The sequence below is a fragment of the Grampus griseus genome (assembly GCF_964374135.1).
Source record: "Grampus griseus genome assembly, chromosome: 4".
Classification (NCBI taxonomy): domain Eukaryota; kingdom Metazoa; phylum Chordata; class Mammalia; order Artiodactyla; family Delphinidae; genus Grampus; species Grampus griseus.
In genome coordinates this window covers 113,361,792-113,382,756 of record NC_138997.1, presented here as the reverse complement: position 1 = coordinate 113,382,756, position 20,965 = coordinate 113,361,792, and the positions used below count along the sequence as shown (strand labels likewise).

The 20,965-nt window shown below is 41.3% G+C and overlaps 1 protein-coding gene across 3 annotated transcripts; it reads left to right on the top strand.

Annotated features, from left to right (window-relative positions):
* The first annotated feature begins 534 nt into the window (after positions 1-534).
* ETNPPL (ethanolamine-phosphate phospho-lyase) lies at positions 535-19,104 on the top strand. 3 transcript variants are annotated; one of them, XM_082653421.1, is made up of 14 exons: positions 538-741; positions 1,624-1,785; positions 3,429-3,547; positions 3,814-3,973; positions 5,181-5,255; positions 9,068-9,158; positions 10,089-10,205; positions 11,752-11,834; positions 12,658-12,883; positions 13,788-13,942; positions 14,626-14,715; positions 14,925-15,055; positions 16,312-16,379; positions 17,715-19,104. In XM_082653421.1, exons 3-14 carry the CDS (start codon positions 3,493-3,495, stop codon positions 17,841-17,843), a joined length of 1,380 nt encoding a protein of 459 aa, XP_082509547.1. In that variant the 5' UTR covers positions 538-741; positions 1,624-1,785; positions 3,429-3,492; the 3' UTR covers positions 17,844-19,104. The 3 variants fall into 3 exon arrangements, with proteins under 3 accessions (XP_082509546.1, XP_082509547.1, XP_082509548.1); XM_082653420.1 differs by lacking the exon at positions 1,624-1,785 and having other exon boundaries at positions 535-741; XM_082653422.1 differs by lacking the exons at positions 538-741; positions 1,624-1,785 and adding an exon at positions 975-992.
* The last annotated feature ends 1,861 nt before the right edge of the window (positions 19,105-20,965 follow it).

The following is a 20,965-nucleotide window of genomic DNA, read 5'->3' as shown; positions in this document are numbered from 1 at the left end:
AAGAAAGGAAAGGAAGGAAGGAAGGAAGAAAGAAAGAAAGAAGAAAGGGAGAGAAAGAAAGAAAGGAAGGAAGGAAGGAAGGAAGAGAGAGAGAAAGAAAGAAAGGAAAGGAAGGAAGGAAGAAAGAAAGAAAGAAAGGGAGAGAAAGAAAGAAAGGAAGGAAGGAATGCAGGAAGGGAGAGAAAGAAAGGAAGGAAGGAAGAAAGAAAGAGAAAGAAAGAAAAAAAGAAAGGGAGAGAGAAAGTGGGAAGGAGGGAATTCACAGGCAGAGGAGGAAGAAAGGCCATGGCAAGGCAAATTTAAGGAAATAAAAGGCGAGTTAGGAGAAGTAGCAGGGGTGGGGAGGCGAAGTGGGCAGCAGGGCAGGAACAGGAGCCAGTTAGCCCGGGGGCGGGGGGCTGGGGTGGGTGGCGACTCAGTGGCTAGTCCAGCCACTTGCCAGGCAGGCACCAGGCGGAGGAGGAGGGTGAGGGTGGGGCTTGGCGAAGGGCAAAGGCCGGGCAAGACTTAAAAGGGAGATGACCCTGGCTAGTTGGTGCCGCCTTTGACCTCCGACGCGGGCAAGGGGACCCAACGGGGGAAAACGAGAGAAAAGGGCCACCGCTGAGACAGTCCCGCGGGCTCGCGAGGGAGGCGAACGGACCGGAGAGGGGAGACCCCTGGGAGCGCCCGGCACCCCGCCAGCATGTGCGAGCTATACAGCAAGCAAGACACCCTGGCGCTGAGGAGGAAGCACATCGCGTGAGCGCTCCCCAGCCCCGAGGAAAGGCGCAGAGAGGGGGAATCACCGGCGCGGGGGGGCGGAGAGCCGCAGCCGGGCAGGGAGCGGGCCAGCGGGCTGCTGCCGGCGGGGTGCGGGACCGCCACCCGCCCGCCGCACCTGCGCACGCGCGCCGCCGCCCGCCCGGAGCGCCCCGCCTCGCCTCCGCCCGAGGGGGCTGCCGACCAGCCGGCTCCAGAGCGGTCCCCGCGCTCTGCAGCCCGCCGAAGGGGTGAGGGCTGCTGGCCGGCCGGCTGGGGGAATTGACCGTGAAGGTTGAGAGCCATTGAAGTAGAACACCGTTCCAGCGATGGGCTCTGGGAGGGCGACGGGTAGCTCTCCGCCGCTCCCACCACCTCGAAAGTTTTAGAAAACTGAACTCCGAAATATTTTTGACGATGGCAATGAAAACTCATTATGACAACTTTTGTTTAAAGTGAACTTTTTCTTCTTGCACGCTTGGTTAAGAAGTAAAAGGTTAATCCAGCCAGTAAAAAAACTTTGAAACCACTTTCTTAAGAGTAAGATACCACTTACTCACCTTGGTCTCCCCAGCTGTGCCCTCATTACAATTTAAAGATGCAGTGTTTTCTCCGGTCTACTTTTCTTTTACTCGTGTTATAGACGACTTGGTGAGCGTACAGGACCGAACTTTAGGTCAGACCTGGACTCTGGTCCTAGTAGTGTCAAGTTACCTTGTGATCTGATTTGAGATTTGATCTGCTCTCAACCCAGGAGGTTTCTAGGTGGTTTAGGAGACTAGTTAAATCTCTCTCAACCCCCGCAATAGGGTCAAAATAGTCAGATACCTCATTACCGGATCACCTCCTTCCCTTTTTCTAATCAGCACTCCTTTCTGTTAGTTTTCAATCCTATATAGTTAGATTCCAATGAAAACCTAATGATTTCTGACGTGAGCAGAACAAAGTCTGTGAAAGGAGGAATGGTAGCCATGGAATGACTGAGAAAGAATTTCACCTGAAGTCTGAGTGAGAAGATGGGAAGTACATTAACAAGGAGGCAAGGTGAAGTCCGAAGTTTTCAGCCCACATTCATAACGAAGGGTTTTTCTGAATTTTAACTTGTAGGTATAAACTAACAGCTGAATTTGAACCAAGAAGAAATTCTCATTAAATATTAGTTTCATCTTAGCTGATGATGCTTAATCTTAGGCAATTTTAAAATTTAATTATCTATTCACAATAATCACAATACTTTCTAAACAGTTGCATATCCATTTAATATGTATCTAATTACCCTCTAAACTACCTCCAATGCATGTGGTATTTTTTTTGTGCATGCAAAATCACCAAAATAAAAATAATATTTTGTTTTAGTTTCTAAATGTCCATAGAACCAAGTTCAGAAATCTTTGTGATGTTTCTATGTTGCTAAAATCTGTACTCCAGCCAGCCATCCAAATAACCAAAAATATGGGTGACTTTTTATTATGCTGAAAAGAGTGGGTTAAAGGGTTAGAATAATAATTGGATTTTATTATTTAAGAAAGGGAAATCCATTTGATGCAGGACAAATACCAATCAAAAGACATGAAAATGATCTGTAAAATCTCCTGCATAGTATTTAACACTAAGTTATTTGTATTTAGCTTTTAGCGCTATTCATTTCTCTACAAATTAGATTAGAGGGAGAGATTAGATTAGCAAGCAAGCCCTGTTTTGGGCTATGGCATAAGACAGTCCACCTTTTTTTTTTCTTCCAATTTTATTGATATATAATTGACATACAGCACTGTATAAGTTTGAGTTGCACAGCATAATGATTTGACTTACATTATGAAGTCATTATCCCAATAAGTTTAGTGAATATCCATTTCATATTGATACAAAATTAAAGAAATCGAAAAAAAAATTTTTTACCTTGTGATGAGAACTCTTAGGATTTGCTTTCTTAACAACTTTCGTGTATAACATACAGCAGTGTTAATTATCTTTATCATGTTGTACATATAAATTATATCCCTAGTATGAGTTTTTCTATGAGTTTATTTTTGAAGTATAATTGACCTACAACACTACGTTAGTAACTATCACACAACATAGTGATTCAATATTTCTGTACATTTCAAAATGTTCACCATGATAAATCTAGTTACGATCAAGACAGTCTACTTTCAAATTCTGGTTTTCTCACTGGCTGTGTAACCTTGAACCAAGCTTCTTAATTTTTCGGTGTCTGTTTCCTCAACTTTTTTAAATGAGAATGATATAACTCATATTATTGTTGGGAGGATTAAATGAGATAATATTTGTAATAGCTGTCAGTTCCTGACCCATAGGAAGCCTCAAAAAAAAAAAAGTTTGTTTTTTTTTCCTGGTTGAACAAAGTTTCTCAAAGGAAAATTAGTTACTGGTTTGTGTAATTAGAGCTGTCAGAGCTGATCCTTGTGCTTCTAAATAGAGTTGTCAGATCATGGCAAATTTAATATAACAAGCATAAGAAATGTGAGCAGTATCACGGATGGGGGATTAAGGTAAAAGGTCCCAGGCTAAAATGAAATGAAAAAAAAAAGAACAGTATGTCACCCAGGTTGTGTTTTCCCTTTCTTTTACGTAATTGTAATTTTCCACTGATCGTGACCTTCATTGAGAAGGAAAAACACTGAGCAGTCCTACCAGACCAAAATGTTTCCTTTCATTATTTCTAGGCCCTCCTGCAAAGTTTTCTTTGCTGCGGATCCCATCAAAATAGTGCGAGCCCGGGGGCAGTACATGTTTGACGAGAAAGGTGAACAGTACTTGGATTGCATCAACAACGTAGCCCACGGTAATGTGCTGTCTTTGTCATGCCTTGAAGGATACGCTTCTGGAGTAAGGCAGACTTGGCACCGTTGATATTTGTCCCAGGAATTGCAGTAGCAGCAGTTCCTCGGCTGAACAGGGCCAGTAGTCCTAGGCGGGGAAGAGCTAGAACAAAATGTGGGAGAGGAACAGAATCAACCTTTTTTTTTTTGCTTGTTTCAGAATGCCCCTCACTTCCCAGGCATTTAGATTTGTAACTCATTTTGGGGACTTTTGTCTTCTAAATTTTAGTGGGACACTGCCACCCAGAAGTGGTCAAAGCTGCCCAGAAACAGATGGAACTACTAAATACAAATTCTCGATTCCTCCACGACAACATTGTTGAGTATGCCAAGCGCCTGTCAGCAACCCTGCCGGACAGACTCTCTGTGTGCTATTTTACAAATTCAGGGTATGTTCTGAGGTTTTCCACCCATCCCCATTCCCACCAATCTCTTTGTTTCCTCTCTTTTCTGTTTGATTGCTGGTGGAGCACAAATATCTAAAAAGGTTTCCCAAGATTCTTGCCGTTTACTAATGACCCCACATGGGGGACCTGACCATTCTGGTTCTTTTGCTTTGACCCACCAGCCCTTTGTAGATAAGATACCTGACAGCATGTTCCAGGACTCCTGACACAGCCTATAACAACAGTCCCATGATTAACAAGTGCATGCCACTCAGCTTTTTATTACCACAGCTTCCTTGGTGAAAGATGGGGAAAGCATACCCTAAGTATCCCTAAAGGATGGATTACTTGCGTTGTAACAAAATATTGGCAAAAATATCCAAGTTTGGTGTTCGTGTGAGAAAACCTAACTAGTCAAACGGCACCCACTTCTTTGGGCAATAGAGTAAGTAGCTAAAGAAGCTAGATGAACCTAGATAGTTCTTTCAAAGCATGAATGAGGAATTTTGGCAAAAAAAGAACTACTAAACAAGTTATATAAGTATTATAAGATTTTTGATTGATTTGTTTCCTTAGGCAGTAAGCATTTCCCCAACACAAACACAAAGAAGGAATGAGTCAATTCAAGTGAATAGATATGTCCATTCTATGGAATATTATGCAGACATTAAAAAGTATGTTTTTGAAAATACATGTTTAATGACAGGAGAAAAGCTCACCTGTACAATGTTATAGTGGGAGGAAATCTGTCTATACAGCATAAATTTAAAATGATATATATGAGTTAAAACTATTAGAAATCCTGTGAATGTTCTATTATGATTCTGTGATCCATTTTCTCTTTTCAGTGAGACACCTTAAAATCAAATAACCAGAAGATTGGTTTATAAGCAGAAGATTTTTCTTTTTTCTTTGTAAAGAATTAGGACATTTTCGGATCTAATTTGTTGTTCTAAGGCATTCTTGCCTTCAATAAATTAAATATAATATTTGACTTTCACTTATGAAGAATCCTATACTGTCAAAGAGTGATTAGCCTTAGAGAGAGAGCAGTGTCACCAAAGACTGGAGGTGACAGGACCTGGAGTAGTACAAAGAATAATCTCGAAGTTAAACAGACTTTGGAATCCTCAACTTTGTAAACAATGGTTTGAAATATTTTTAAAAGGGCTTATGTCACATTGTCCCTTTCTCTCTGCTCTCTTAATAGATCTGAAGCCAATGACTTAGCCTTACGCCTGGCTCGGCAGTTCAGAGGCCACCAAGACGTGATCACTCTTGACCAGTAAGTCCTGAACACAAGACTTCTAAGCAGGAAATGCCTTCAGAGACAAAATTATATCGATCCTCTCCATACTAATACCATAAGCATGTATAGAGGAGGCTGGATATATGGCGCAAGGATTTTCTTTTTTGTTATGCATAGGTTTCAAGGCCAGCTCAGGCCTGAAGGACACTTAATTCCTTCCAAGTACTTGGAGGCTCTTTTGGGTGCTGTGGTCATGGTCTCATGGGCTTTGCATGAATCAGGGTTTACTTTTCACACATTTAACTGTTAACTGAGCCACTGCAATGTGTGTGTAACTCCATCTTTTTCAGAATAAAAATATAATTTCTTAAAAATCCAAGCATTCATGTCACAATTGTGATTATTCACCTAATTAATTTAAAAGATAACAATTTAGAGCATATATTTTTTTCTTTTTTTGGCCACACCATGCAGCTCGTGGGATCTTAGTTCCTCGACCAGGGATTGAACCCGGGCCCTTGGCAGTGAGAGTGTGGAGTCCTAACCACTGGACCGCCAGGGAATTCCCTAGAGCAAATTTTAAAGACAACAGATAGCCAAGTAAAAATAGTTCTTTCTCATTAATTTGTGATTTTTAATAGTCACTACTTAGTTTTACTTCTCAAAAATGAATTCATTATATTTTAAACAAGAAATTTGATAACTTCCATCTTCAGTGAGATTTAAAATTTTTTTCTACCTCTCCACCCCACTAATCTCAGACACAAAGGGTTGAATTGAACATGCACCTCATTTCTTACCCTTCTATAGGCTTCTCTTGTTTTATGTGTTGGTTGGTGTATTCATTTTCTATTGTTGCTACAGCACATTATCATAAACATAGTGGCTTAAGCAACATAAATATATTCTCTTATAGTTCTAGAGGTCAGGTGTCCAAAATGGGTCTCACTGGGCTAAACTCAAGGTTCAACAGGGCTGCACTCCTTCTGAAGACACTAGGGAAGAATCTGTTTCCTTGCCTCCATCTTCTAGAGGCTGCCTGCATTCCTTGGCTTGTGGTCCCCTCCTTCATCTTCAGAGCCAGACATTACATCACTCCAGCCTCTGCTTCCATCCTCACATCACCTTGTCTATCTCTGACCACCATCTTCCTGCTGCCTTCTTTCACTTATAAAGGTTCTTGTGATAACATTTGACCCTCCAGGATTATCGCTCCATTTCATGATCCTTAATTTAATCACATCTGCAAGGTCCCCTTTACCATGTAACATTCTTAGGTTCTGAGGCTTAGGACATGGGCATCTTTAGGGAGGGGAGGCGTGATTCTGCCTGCCTGCCACAGAATAGATACTGTGACTGCCCTTTACTCCCAGCTACCACAAGCAACACTGCAATGAGTGCCCTTGTACATGTGCCTTTATGGACCTTTCTGAGAATTTCTTGGGGATAAAGCACCCAGTAAAAAGATTGCTAGGCCATAGGGGTACAGGGTATGGTAAACATTGTCAATTTGACAAAATCCTGCCAGATCAGTCTCCAAAGTGGTTGCACGCTCTTCCCAGTGCGTGAAATGTCCAATTTTCACGTATCCTCACCAAAAACTAAGAATATCCTACCTTGTTTTTTTTTTTCTTAATTTTTGCCGTCTAATAGGTATAAAATGATATCAGGGTTGTTGGGTTTTTTTTTTTTTAATTTTCAGGATATTTTTTCCCTTTTCATAAATTTACTTATTTGTTTGTTTGTTTATTCTTGGCTGCGCTGGGTCCTCGGTGCTGCGCCCAGGCCCTCTCCAGTTGCAGCAAGTGGGGGCGACTCCCCACTGCAGTGCGAGGGCTTCTCATTGCAGTGGCTTCTCTTTGTTGCAGAGCACGGGCTTTAGGCATGCAGGCTTCAGTAGTTGTGGCTTGGGCTCTGGAGCACAGGCTCAGTAGTTGTGGCACACGGGCCTAGTTGCTCTGCGGCATGTGGGATCCTCCCAGACCAGGGATTGATCCCGTGTTCCCCGCACTGGCAGGCAGACCCTCAACAACTGTGCCACCAGGGAAGTCCCTATCAGTGTTGTTTTTATTTGCAATTTCTAATTATGAGTTTGAGTATCTATTCATATGCTTATGATGCATTTGTGACTTCCTTTCTGAGAATTACCTGTTTATATTCTTTGCCCATTTTTCTGTTGGGATTTCCATCCTTGCTTTTGCATGCATAGTTTAGATGAGAGGATCTCAGCCTTGACTGTGTTTTAGAATTACCTGGGGAAATTTTCTTTTCTTAATGCCAGCGCCCAGGTCCCACTCCAGACCAATTAAAGTGAATCTCTAGGGACTTCTCTGGCAGTCCAGTGGTTAAGACTCTGAGTTCTCAACACAGGGGTTGCTGGTTTGATTCCTGGTCGGGGAACTAAGATCCTGCATGTAGCACGGCTCAGCCAAAAAAATTTAAAAATTAAAAAAAGAGAGAGGGCTTCCCTGGTGGCGCAGTGGTTGAGAGTCCGCCTGCCGATGCAGGGGACGCGGGTTCGTGCCCCGGTCCGGGAGGATCCCACATGCCGCGGAGCGGCTGGCCCCGTGAGCCATGGCCGCTGAGCCTGCGCGTCCGGAGCCTGTGCTCCGCAACGGGAGAGGCCACAGCAGTGAGAGGCCCACGTACCGCAAAAAAAAAAAAAGAAGAAAAAAAAAAGAGAGTGAGAGAAAATCTCTAGAGGTGGATTCCAGGAAACGGTATAGATTTTAAAGTTTCCCAAGTGAAGCTAATATGCAGATAGACTTAAGAACCACCATTTGAACATTAATCTCTTTTAGTTTGAGACATTTCAAATGTTTTTTCCCAATCTATCATCTGTCTTTTAACTTTGTCCATGGTATCGTCCAACCTCCAAAAATTTGATTAAATCAAATAGTTGACATTTTCATCCTATGGTTTGGTTTTCTAAGTTTTGTTAATATCTCTCCCCCCGCACACACCCATCCCCACCCCTCAGATCACAAAGATGCTCTTCTTTATTTTCTTCTACTACCTCTACAACTGCTCTTCACATTGACTCCACCAAGAGGCCGCTGTGTTACCATTTATGTATGGCTGTGTCTCTGAGCTCACTTCTGTCCCAGTCGTGACTTTGTTCTTCTTCCAATACCATACTAATTTCATTACTATGGCTTTGTAGCATGTTTTAATCTACGGTAGGGGAAGTCCTCCCTCTTTGCTTTATCTATTCATGGGCCTTTTATAATTTCTTTTCCAGGCCTCCCAATTATATAGCTCTGGGCAAGAAACATAAAAGGGAATATCATAGCCATCTGTATTTTAAGTGAAAGAAAGGAATTTCATAGCCACTTGATTACCTCTTAATCTTAGTTCTCTTAGAAAAGACCTCCTGTTCCTTACCAACTTTCATTTGAGCAATTGGATATCCCTTTGAAACCATCCCAGACAGAAACACAGCCCATTCTGTGATATAAAGTTGTTTTTAAAATTTACTAAAATGTAACTAGCAAATACATTTAAAGAATATATACATCTGAAATTTCTCATGAAGCTATAGAAATTAATGTTTTACATTTAGATAATCTAATTTAGCAGAGTTAATGCAATCCAAAGAAATTAAGTTTTTTCCTGCTAAAAATAACTGTCTATGAGGTTACATACTTGGCTTTCTATGTGTTTTATTACCTGGATCAGGAGAGTGGGACAAATTAATGGCCAGTCCTACCGTGAAAAATTAGATGCCATATAGTTAAATCTGGCACCAATGTTGAGATTCTCCCTGGATGATGTGCAGTACTATTTTTCATACACTAGAAAAGCGTCCTTCTTTGAGTGATTTTGGTTACCGTCCTTTTTCTTTTCAGTGCTTACCATGGTCACCTATCATCTTTAATTGAGATCAGTCCATATAAATTTCAAAAGGGCAAAGATGTCAAGAAAGAATTTGTGCATGTGGTAAGTATCTTGGAATCCAAGAATCAGAATGTTACTACTGGAAGAGTGCCCAGGGATAACCCAGTCCAATCCTTGCATTGAAATGAAACCATGAAAAAGGAAACTAAGATCTAGAGCAGTTACAGATCTTTAGCAAAGATCTGTTTGCTAAAGTCAAAGAGCTAGTTAATGACAAGATGTGGTTTCAAATCCATGGATGAGTACCATACAAATTAGTATAGAGGTAGTGGTAGCTCTTATTCACAGCTCTCATTTTATTTTTCTTGCCCCTTGATGTTTAAATTACTTTTTCTATCGCTGAAGCCTATTTGAAACTCAGAGTTGCATCAAGTGTGTATGACTGTCTTAAAATTACTCTATGCTAAATTATTATGTAAATTTATTAAGTAAAATAAATATCATTTAATAAAGAAAATAAAGAAACCAAGCTGTTGAAACAGTAAAACTCATTTGGCTTAATTAAGGATCAGTAGACTTTTTTAAGAGAATCATTAATACATTCTTTCAAAATTTTAAGATCTGAAATTAGTGCTAAGGCACTCTAGCTTTCTGAATGATTACAGTTTGCTATATAGTTGGTAAGTGTTGGTTTATTTTCAATATAGAATTGTTAATACAGTTTCCATTCATTGAAATTTTCAAATAACATAATCACACTTGTTGTTTGAATTTGTCCCTTATGTGACTAGAGATGCAATCTTGACTTCTAAGGGCCTAGGAGCAAATCCAAGTTCCTGTTCACAATGCAAAGATTTCAAGTCTCACAGAATTCAGAAATGTTAAGGAAAAAGAGCAAAAGAACCTAGAGTCACTTAAGTCCATGAGTCACCTTTCTACAATATTATGCTCCTCGAGGGAAAGGCCCTTTCTTAAAAGCTCATTTGTCCAGGAGACAAATCATGAGAAACTCTTATCTTTTGATGTTTTCAGGCACCAGCTCCAGATACTTACAGAGGAAAATACAGAGAAGACCATACAGACCCGGCCAGTGCTTATGCCGACGAAGTGAAGAAAATTATTGACGAAACTCATAACAGTGGAAGGAAGGTTTGTATTTATAGCTTTGGAAACACTTTAATATCTTTTATAAAATAGATTGAAATCATTGTGATACATTGGAGAGGTGGGAAAGGATTAGATCTCAAATCGCTTTCTGTTCTCTAGTTACGTTTTTACTTAGTTCCTATTTCAAAAAGTACATTATTATAGTCATGCCTCTAAGACTATTTTTATTTATCCTGGAAATGTAATTACTATACCTGTTTCAGAACTGGTGGGCTAATTCTGACTTTCCCACTGGGATGCAGACTCTGGTCCAAAGTGATAGGAGGAGAAAATTAAGAAAGGTGATAGCTCACGGACAGAACATTCCAACTGAGAGTAGCACGAGGGGCTAATATAAGGTGAAGGGAGGGAAGAGGCAGGGTGGCCCTGGGGCCTTGGGGCCACTGCAGACTCCTGGACCCGGGGAGCCTTGGCTCTTCCCTAGAACTGGGTCAACTTTCCTGAAACCGAAGAGCCTGCGTAAGACAAGGCAGGGACATGTTCTTCCAATATGGGTCTGAACTTCTAAAACAAACCAGAATCCTCCCAACTAGGAAAAAAAGAGTTTCCATTTTCTCAGTCTTCACCCTACTGTCTTTAGCTGAACGGTATTTCTCAGCCCCTTCAGGGGTTACTTACATGGAGTTACTTACATGATTTGACACATGCTTTGCCTTTCAATTGGCTTATGGCATCAACATGGCAATAAAAAAAGCTTTTTAATTGAGATAAAAATGAAGGCTGTGTGTTTTCCAGTTCAAGTATTTTTATCTTAATGACTGGAAAGTCATTTGCCTTTCTTAACTATTTCTTCTTTTCTTCCCATTCGTTTTTCATATCTTAAAAGACGTAGTCTGGACTAGAACGTTAGTTCCCCCCTCCTTTTTTTCTTAATTGAAGTATAGTTGATTGCTTGACTTCTTATCTCATACTATTTCTATGCTTTCTCTTAATTTAGTGTTACCTGTTTTTACTTCTCCTTTCTTAGCCTCTAGAACACATCCTCTTTAGTTCCTTTGTGAACTGCCTAATTTTGTTAAGTTGTAAGCCTGGTTCAGGGCAAGAACCAGAAATACAGCACAATAACTAAGGTTCGTGGCCACCAGTCACCCTCTCATCTCCTTAGTGCAAATTCCAGGTTCGAGCAGTCCTAATTTACCAAGCTGAGCAAACAGGCACCCCAGTGATGTGTTTGGAACCTGGGTAAATTTTTAGAGGTTCATATTAAAGACTAATCAAAACATCAGTCTTATTCAGTTGTTCCTAATGAAAACACTGCATTTAAATTAATAATGGGGAACTGGAAGGCACCCTCTCCACCATTGTCTCGTGATGGTTTCATTGGTACCCTAAAATTTCAGAAACTAATGCTTCAGAATTCTTGCATTTCCAGCGTGGACATCTTTTTAATCAAATGGCCAATTTGTCTCTTGCCATGGGTCCATTCCCAACCATTTTTAAAGTCACCTTCTCCATAAGAAGTCCTCTTTTTTTAGGGGGTAACGGGAGGAGGACCTAATGGACTTTGACCCCATCTTCTCTTGTATAGATTGCTGCCTTTATTGCTGAATCCATGCAGAGTTGTGGCGGACAAATAATTCCTCCAGCAGGCTACTTCCAGAAAGTGGCAGAGTATGTACTTGGGCATCCTTGGTCAAACTGAAGGCACTGTGACAATTCTGTAGGGCCATCCTGGTTGTTAAGATATTGAAATACTTCCAGACTAGCTGGTAAATAGCCACTTGGGAGTGCCTGCCACCCAGGACTCCTGGAACTCCTCCACCTTCCCAAGATCCAGCAAATAAAGGGTTTACACAAGGTCCAGCAGGGCAGCCTCCAGAGCTGTGCTCCCACTACCCACCTGGCCTCTTCTCTGATTAGTTGGTGTCCAAGCTTTACTAATTAGTAAAAATTTGACGATTAAACCTGCTGAACACTACTTCTTGTTCACTTCTTTTTCTTCCCTATTAAAATACTGCAGTAGGGCTTCCCTGGTGGCACAGTGGTTGAGAGTCCGCCTGCCGATGCAGGGGACGCGGGTTCGTGCCCCGGTCCGGGAAGATCCCACATGCCGCAGAGCGGCTAGGCCCGTGAGTCATGGCCGCTGAGCCTGCGCGTCCGGAGCCTGTGCTCCGCAACGGGAGAGGCCACAACAGTGAGAGGCCCGCGTACCGCAAAAAAAAAAAAAAAAAAAAAAACGGCAGTAGAGCTTACTTTAAGTAGCACAAACCCAAACAATATAGAATATATCTAATCTGGAAATTATGTGATTAGGTTTCAAAGTCAATGATATCACATAGATGTCATTGGGGATTTGAACACTGAAATGTTTTTAACAAAGACTATAGACTTCAGGTTAACAACATTTTTAAAGTTTTCAATAGTCTGTATCTTATGGGAGGGTTTGGGGACTCCCAGTGACCTGAAGGCATCAGGCTGCCCTTTTGCTTTTCAGATATGTACACGGAGCGGGAGGTGTGTTTATAGCTGATGAAGTTCAAGTAGGCTTTGGCCGAGTTGGGACACATTTCTGGAGCTTCCAAATGTTTGGTGAAGATTTCGTTCCAGACATCGTCACAATGGGAAAACCAATGGGCAATGGCCACCCAGTGGCATGCGTGGTAACAACCAAAGAAATTGCAGAAGCCTTCAGCAGCTCTGGGATGGAATATTTCAATACGGTAAAATTTGACCTCCCCACTTTAGTGCTAAGAGGGAAAAATAATGCACGTTCTTATGTTTCTTTCCAATGTAATAAAGAATAAATCTCACTGTTGCCAGCTAACCACGCCAGGACCCTAGCCAAATTTTGATCTAACCATATTTCATTCTATCTGACACAATCCTCCTTGTATTTTTTTCTTGTGTATCTTTCCCCTTCCTAAAATGTTTCTATTAATTGTTCCAATGACAGATGGCTGCCCTGCTAAACTCTAGAGGTTATGATATTTCATTAACAGATAATATGATCTTTTTTTTTTGTATCACATTTAAATTCCCAAAACACTTCACTAAGATGATTCACTACTATAAATGTTACAGGGCTGTCATAGGAGATACTAACTAAAATTCTATCTTTGGGAAATTTTATTTCCTTGATTTTACCCCTAAAAGTTATAAGCTTTAAGTTTGGAAAGGTTATTCTAGTTTGTGCAGTATGTATAATAGGACTTGTTACAGCTAAAAGTTAGAGTCAAATCTAAGAACATAAATTATTTGGAGAAAATGTCATTGCTTAGCTTTTTTCACACAGATATTCAAGCACTGAAACCCACATCCCCCTAACTAAACCACACTCTAAAATCCTTAATTCCCAACACAATGTCTGTTTTTCATTTGGACGAACTTATAAATTCCCCAATAATCCTTCATACCAGTTTTGCAGCTATATATAATTTAGAATTTTATTCTCAATCTTAAATGAATAGAATCATGTTCTATTCTAAATCTAAGAAACTAATATCACAGGGGAAATTTTTATTGAAATTATATCTTTACTTGCTTATGTATGAGCCAAATTTCTCATAGATGAAGCAATACCACAAATTCAACTCTTCTATTTTCTCATTTATCGTTTTTCCACAGTATGGAGGAAATCCAGTATCCTCTGCTGTTGGTTTGGCCATCCTGGATGTAATTGAAAATGAAGACCTTCAGGGAAATGCCACAAGAGTAGGGAATTATCTTACCAAGTTACTGAACAAGCAGAAGGCTAAACATACTTTGATAGGAGATATCAGGTATATTTATCGTAAAGTTGTCGTGCAGTTATTCATTTGTCCAAATGAAAATTTGTTATATTTTATCTTATAAATCTAAAACAAGTTAACACAAAAGCAGATCTAGAAACACTGAAAAAACAAAACTCATTTTTCCATCCAGAACCCAGATATCATCACTGTTAACTTTTGGGTATATATCTTTCCTGATTTTTATACTTTTTTGAAAAAAATTAAGCCAGGATCATTTCAGCAGGCAAAAGATGAAAAGAAGGAACTTAAGGTAACTCTAAATGATCTATTAAAAATATTAAAAATGACATCCAAGAAAACTCACTATTTTTCATATATATATGAAAACATTTTCATATATATATGTAAAGATTAAAGATTTGTCATAGTTGATGTCTTGAGAAGTTAAATAGCATGACAAGGTTGTTTTTAAGCCTTATCATTTTTTTTTTTTTTTACAATTAAGAGAAGAAAGAAAAACTGGTTGACAAAAACTAACTTGATTCAAAAACTAGGAAGTCCTGTGGACACTAGATTTGTATCTTGGATTAATTAGAACTAATAACAACTACCCTTTAAAGAGAATCACATTCAGCTTCAAATCAAACTGAAGTTTGAGGACAGTGTTAATTTTTTGTGACCATGCAATGCTTAATAAAGTGTGTCAAGTTCCCTTTCTTTACCCCCCTCAGGGGCGTTGGCCTTTTTATTGGAATTGACTTAGTGAAGGACCATCAGGAAAGGACCCCCGCCACAGCTGAAGCTCAGCACATCATCTACAAGTAAACACACCCCTCACCGTTTGGTATCTTGGCTTGAATGCTTTTTTTAACTTCCTCTCATCTCCCCAAATGAGACAAGCTTAAGACTCATGCAATTACAAATGTGGGCTTCTTGCATGCGAATATGAAAGTGCTCTCTGTTCACATCCTTCTGAAATAATCTTAGTTATCACTTATATGCACTCGCATGTATTTCCTGCACTCATTAGGATGAAAGAAAAGCGAGTGCTTCTCAGTGCCGATGGACCTCACAGGAATGTGCTTAAAATAAAACCACCTATGTGCTTCACTGAAGAAGATGCCAAGTTTATGGTGGACCAGCTGGATGAGATTCTAACAGGTCTGTCCACAGATCTTTAAATAAGATGCCCTCACCCACACTCTGGTCAGACATGACAGTGCAACTTGCACTGGCAGAAGTGAAGGAGGGTGGAAATGATTGTATACACTTATATTATCATTTATTTTCACTTGTTAAAAATAATTGCATGTCTTCATTGTACCATGCACCACAGATGCTGCAGTGTAAGAGTCTTTGAGCTTTGTACTATGAAAATATGGGAAATGCTGTTAATAAAAATTGTAAGCTAGGGACCTCCCTGGCAGTCTAGTGGTTAAGACTTTGCCTTCCAATGCAGGTGGTACAGGTTCGATCCCTGGTCAGGGAGCTAAGATCCCATATGGCTCAGGGCCAAAACACCAAAACATAAAACAGAGGAATATTGTAACAAATTCAATAAAGACTTTAAAAATGGTCCATATCAAAAAATCTTAAAAATATATATATATATAAAGGTTATAGGTTAATATAGTTATATAGTTATCATTTGACTTTGTATTTCACTTATTACAATTTAATTTTTGAAGACTTATGTTTGTCATTCAGAATTATAGCCTGTCATAGGAATTCATCTTTTGTTTACCTCTGTTAAATAATTAGGTTAATTTATTTTTCTGTTATGAGCATAAATTGAGATTAACAAGTAATGTAACAACGTAAAACCATATTGAAACACATAAAGTACTGTCAAATGTTAGAGCTTTTAGTCATATTTTTAAGATTCTACTTCTCTGCTCCCTCTCAGCCTCTTGGGGTTGGGATAAGGCTAAGCCAGGAATCAGTACAGCATACAAAATAGATCATTATTATTTGGAAAGTTGAGAGTCAGCCCCAAGTTATTCATAATACGGTCACTGTCTTTGGACCAAAAGACACCCAAACTTGGCCAACAGTCCTGATGCCTCTGGTTTCTTGAAGGGACAGGTGGAAGAGACTATAGGTTGGGGCAAATCCGTCACTATTACTTAAAATTCAGCTCAGAGCTTGAGGCATTTTTAGTGGTGTGGCTAAAGAATTCTTTTTTAACAAAGTGAGCAAGGCAGAGCTAACATAGGCTCAGCGCCGCTTGTAACGATGAAATGCTACAATAAAAGTTTAAAAGCAGCTATTGTAACAGTGACACTTTTTAAAAGCATGTACCTCTCTAGTTTTCTTTCAGGGTGTCCCTCTAGTTACCAAAATAGGGTAGGGTGGTTTTTTTTTTTTAAGGACTTTTATGTTCTTCTGTCTTGTCCGTTGTATCTTCCTTGACATAGGATTAGAAGAAGCTGTTGGAACCAAAACTGAGAGTGTGATCTCTGAGAATACTCCGCGCAGAACCAAGGTAAGAGGCAGTTACTTCACATTTAGGGCAAAAGTTTAAAATGGGGAGAATTTAAGAAAAAGGAGTGCAAATTTAAAAAAATTGCACAATGACCTCTAGAATAAAACCCACCTTTGCTAGAGTTGGCTTTACTGTTACAATTCTGAGTGCACAGTTAAGGCAAGCGCCTCACCACTTGACAAGAATAAAGCCAAAGAACCATTCTTACAGGATCATTCCTACACTCCGCCCCCCGCCAGAAAAAGTCCAAAAACCCCCTCAGGCTTGCAAAGAGGGCCTTCAAAATACAGAGAGAGATAACAGATGTCCTAAGCTCCTTCCTGTTTGTCTGAGGGATGTCTGACACTGACTCAAAGTCCCACACACCGCTCTTTAGTCAGCAAAAGCATCAGCAGTGTGACTCCAAAATGTCAGAGTTTGGTCCTCAAGTGAACTAAAGAAGAAACTTCGACTGGCGGCGGGGCCTGGGAACCATTTGGCATGGAGTGGCCTAGTTTCTGCATTTGATGTGCTTCCAGCAGAGGGCTTCCCCATTCTCTCCCTGAGCTGCCCAGGGTGTGAGAAAGCGCTCCCTTGGTCGGGAAACAGAAAGGCAAAAACTTGACAGGCTTTGTTGCATAATTAATTATTTGTTTATGACTTCGATGCATAAAGGAACACTCAAGCCCGCCTGCACATCCAGGGTAGTCAGCAAAGTCCTTTTCCTGAGTGAAAAACATGAGGCCCTTTGAATGAGAGAGCAAGTGATTTGCTAACAGGACGCTTCTGTCTCTTGGTGCAAACACAAACCAATGCTAGAAATCACTGCCTCTCTGCTGTCTGAGAGTGGCTTATTGAGTCTGGGACAGAATCACAGCTGTCAGGACCAAGCAAGCATTGAAAAGGAGCTTACAGGGACTTGGTCAGGGAACTAGATCCCACATGCCGCAGCTAAGAGGTCGCATGCTGCAACAAAGATCCTACATGCCGGCACAGCCCAATAAATAAATATATAAAAAAAAAAAAAAAGAAGAAGAAAGAAAGAAAAGGAGCTTACAAAAAACGGAGTTCCCACCAGAAATCCCACTTTGAAGTTAGCACGCGTTTCTGAAATTTTGGCTTGCAGTCCCAGATTTTAGGTTGACATCACATTTCAGATGTCTGTGGAAAATAGTAGTAATCAGAGTTAGGGAGGAACAAGGGGCATTGCTGTGTTGTGTCGTGTTGTGTTGTGTTGTGTTGTATTCTCCCACGTGCCGTGTTGCCTGTTGGCCTGTGGAGTCAGCCCTGCGGAGCCTGGAGGCTGGGCGGGTTAGAGGCAGGCTACCTGCTGGAGTTTCCATGTCTGTCTTGCAGATGCCTGAGGAAGCCCACTCGGAATTGCTCAGTGACGGCAGCCCGGACCCCAAAGAAAATCCCAGCCTAAAAAGAAATGGATTGTGCACAGATAAACATTCACTGCTCAGTAAGAGGCTCAAGACATGAGAGACGAGCATTTTACAGCAAGATAAATGTCCGGAGTTACACACAATGAATGGAAGTGTCCCTTCTGTTAAAGCTCTATTATACCCGCCAAAGGAAGACTCTGCATTCCATTCAGAGGTATAAATAAAGTAAATGAGTAATAAGAATAATCCAAGTGATAATCAAACTTGTCAAGATTTAGCCTCTAGCCTGTTAGTTCCTTACTTGAGATTTCTGAAAGTACTTCATTTATTCTACTCAATTTCAGCTTCAAATGGAATATTTATTAAGTTGGAAGTTTTACGTCTCATGTTTTAATATTTGACACGACAGAGCAAAGTACAGTAGTAGGTTCCTGAACTTTGGAGACTATGACTTCTTTAATGATTTAATTTGTATATATTTATGGACTATAATAAAATAAAAGATGATGTAAACCAAAAAAGTTTGACCAGAAAAATGTTTACCGTTCCTTTGCGGAGAACACTGGGGCAGTAAAATCAACGCCACTTGGAAAAAAATCACATACAGCAAATGTGAAGAAGTGAATGAATAATTTGGACTTTTGTTGGGGAACTAGGTTAATCATGGTCCTGTGGGGACGAGGGTGGAGGTGAAGAGGCCAAACAAGGAGTACATCTAGAAACACTCCTAAACATGCTGTTGGGAGACCTCAGCTCTGACTACTCAGACTGTCACCTTGGCAAGTCACTTACCTGTTAGGTGAGAAATTAACTTTCCACCAATCATCTTCCTCTTCTCATCCAGCTTATCACCTTTGCACAACCCCTGACACATAGAGATACACACATTTCTAACCAGAGATTGACAAAGGGAAGTGAGGAAACCCAGAACCTCAAGAATCTCTTCCTTAAAAGTCCTGGTGCCGGGCTTCCCTGGTGGCGCAGTGGTTGGGGGTCCGCTTGCCGATGCAGGGGACGAGGGGTTCGTGCCCCGGTCCGGGAGGATCCCGCGTGCCGCGGAGCAGCTGGGCCCGTGAGCCATGGCCGCTGAGCCTGCGCGTCCGGAGCCTGTGCTCCGCAACGGGAGAGGCCACGACAGTGAGAGGCCCGCGTACCGCAAAAAAGAAAGAAAGAAAAAAAAAAAGTGCTTGTGCCATGAGACAGCCACTTGGAGGCTCACGTACTGACCTGGAAGAAATGTGACTTTTAGCCTTGACTTCCCAGTATCTTATTGCCCTCCTAACAGTTACTAAGTTTTGTTTGTTGGTTTCTGTTCTGTAGAGAAGAGATCATAATTTTGCTAGGGCTGTTGCATGAGAGCTGAGAAATAAATTAAATGTGAAAAAGCTTCCTTTCTGAGTTCATCATAAGGTAAAATGCTGTCAAAATGCAAAGTCTCATTATTAAATAGTTTTTCCTCCTAAACATATAACTGACTGCGGATCCAAGCTGGATAGCGCTGAGATGGGTTCCCAGGAGCTGGCGGAGAGGAGAGAATATAGAGGTCTCTGTGGTTTGCCTCTCGGAAACGAGATTAATTCCAGGACAATCAGACTTTTCACAGCGCAGATCAGCACTCCTGTGGGCACTCGTGTACTCAGAAAGCGCTTGTCTCCTTCAAAGGAGCTGCTGCCACCTCGGCCACTGTGGCCATTCTGCTCGTGTGCCATTGTGCCTTTTGTGAGCTGGCTAATGTCAAAGGCTGGGCTGATGTCAACCGGCCAAGTTATTTTGCCCTCTTGGCTGTTCAGTGCCTCTTCTGGGGTGGATGCTTTTTGGTGGACATTAACATGGGATAGAGAAAATCTTAACATGTGGTCTTTATTCCATATATTCATGCATATGCCCTTGCCCAATATCTCCTTTTGCCACAGACCTTCTAATTCTTTCAGGCTCCTGACCAGCTATGCAGCCATTCACCATTCTAGTTGTCATCCAGTTTGTAGAACCCAAGTTGGCCAATTAAGAGAAGAGATGATAGGGAGGACAGCGACCCCTGCATGCTTTAGATTCTTAGGAGTGGCTAATCAAGGCCCAGAATGTTCTATTGTCCTTTTTTTTTTTTTAACATTTTTTATTTCTTTAATGTGTATCTATTTTATTTGTTTATTTTTGACTGCATTGGGTCTTCGTTGCTGCACATGGGCTTTCTCTAGTTGGGGCGAGCAGGGGCTACTCTTCGTTGTGGTGCATGGGCTTCTCATTGCAGTGGCTTCTCTTGTTGCGGAGCACAGGCTCTAGGCACACTGGTTTCAGTAGTTGTGGCTCATGGACTCTGGAGCGCAGGCTCAATAGTTGTGGCGCACGGGCTTAGTTGCTCCACGGCATGTGGGATCTTCCCGGACCAGGGCTCCAACCCGTGTCCCCTGCATTGGCAGGCAGACTCTTAACCACTGCGCCACCAGGGAAGCCCTGTTCTATTGTTTTTTACTTATCATCTTGGTTGGAGACAGTGGGGGCAGGTGTGTGGAAGGGAAGTTTCAGAGGCTTCCATGGGGCCATCTCCATTATAACAGTTTTTACTCCACAGGCCAGGGACCCATTCTAGGGGTGACTCCAACTGCCAAGTATGTCCATCCCAATCATACTTTTGGGGACTGAAGAAACAACCACAGGTGGCCTTTTTAAAAATATATATATATTTATTTATTTTGAATTTATTATTACTTTTTTGGCTGCATCGGGTCTTAGTTGTGGCACGCAGCATCTTTCATTGCGGCGCACAGGCTTAGTTGTCCCACAGCATGTGGGATCTTTGTTCCCTGACCAGGGATTGAACCGGCATCCCCTTCATTGCAAGGCAGATTCTTAACCACTGGGCCACCAGGGAAGTCCAGGTGGCCTTTTCTAGTGAAGCCTTGAAGAGCACTGAGTTTCTTGCCGACATCCTTCTGAGAAGGGTTGGCACTCACCTGACTGAATGGGAAGACCTCATTTGGGGCAGTACAGGTGAGCAGGTATAGAGGCTTTACCCTGGGCTCACTGTGAATAGAGGGTGGAGGGGTGCTCCTCAGGGAGAGCAAGGGAAAAGCTCTATTTCCAAGACAGAACAACAAGCTAAAGTAGAAAAGAAAATTCAAGACTTTCTCCTCATTGTTCTGAAATAAGGCATCTATGCCTTGTTGAATTCCAAGTCTACATCTTGTTAGGTTTATTCAGAGGCATTTGATGTATTTTGGT

Bases quoted from the DNA above. Each gene is read 5' to 3' on its own strand.
- ETNPPL (XM_082653420.1), top strand. From the start codon at position 686: ATGTGCGAGCTATACAGCAAGCAAGACACCCTGGCGCTGAGGAGGAAG. The intron at 13,943-14,625 runs GTATATTTATCG...TACCCCCCTCAG, and splicing joins ACTTTGATAGGAGATATCAG to GGGCGTTGGCCTTTTTATTG. The intron at 15,056-16,311 runs GTCTGTCCACAG...TCCTTGACATAG, and splicing joins GCTGGATGAGATTCTAACAG to GATTAGAAGAAGCTGTTGGA.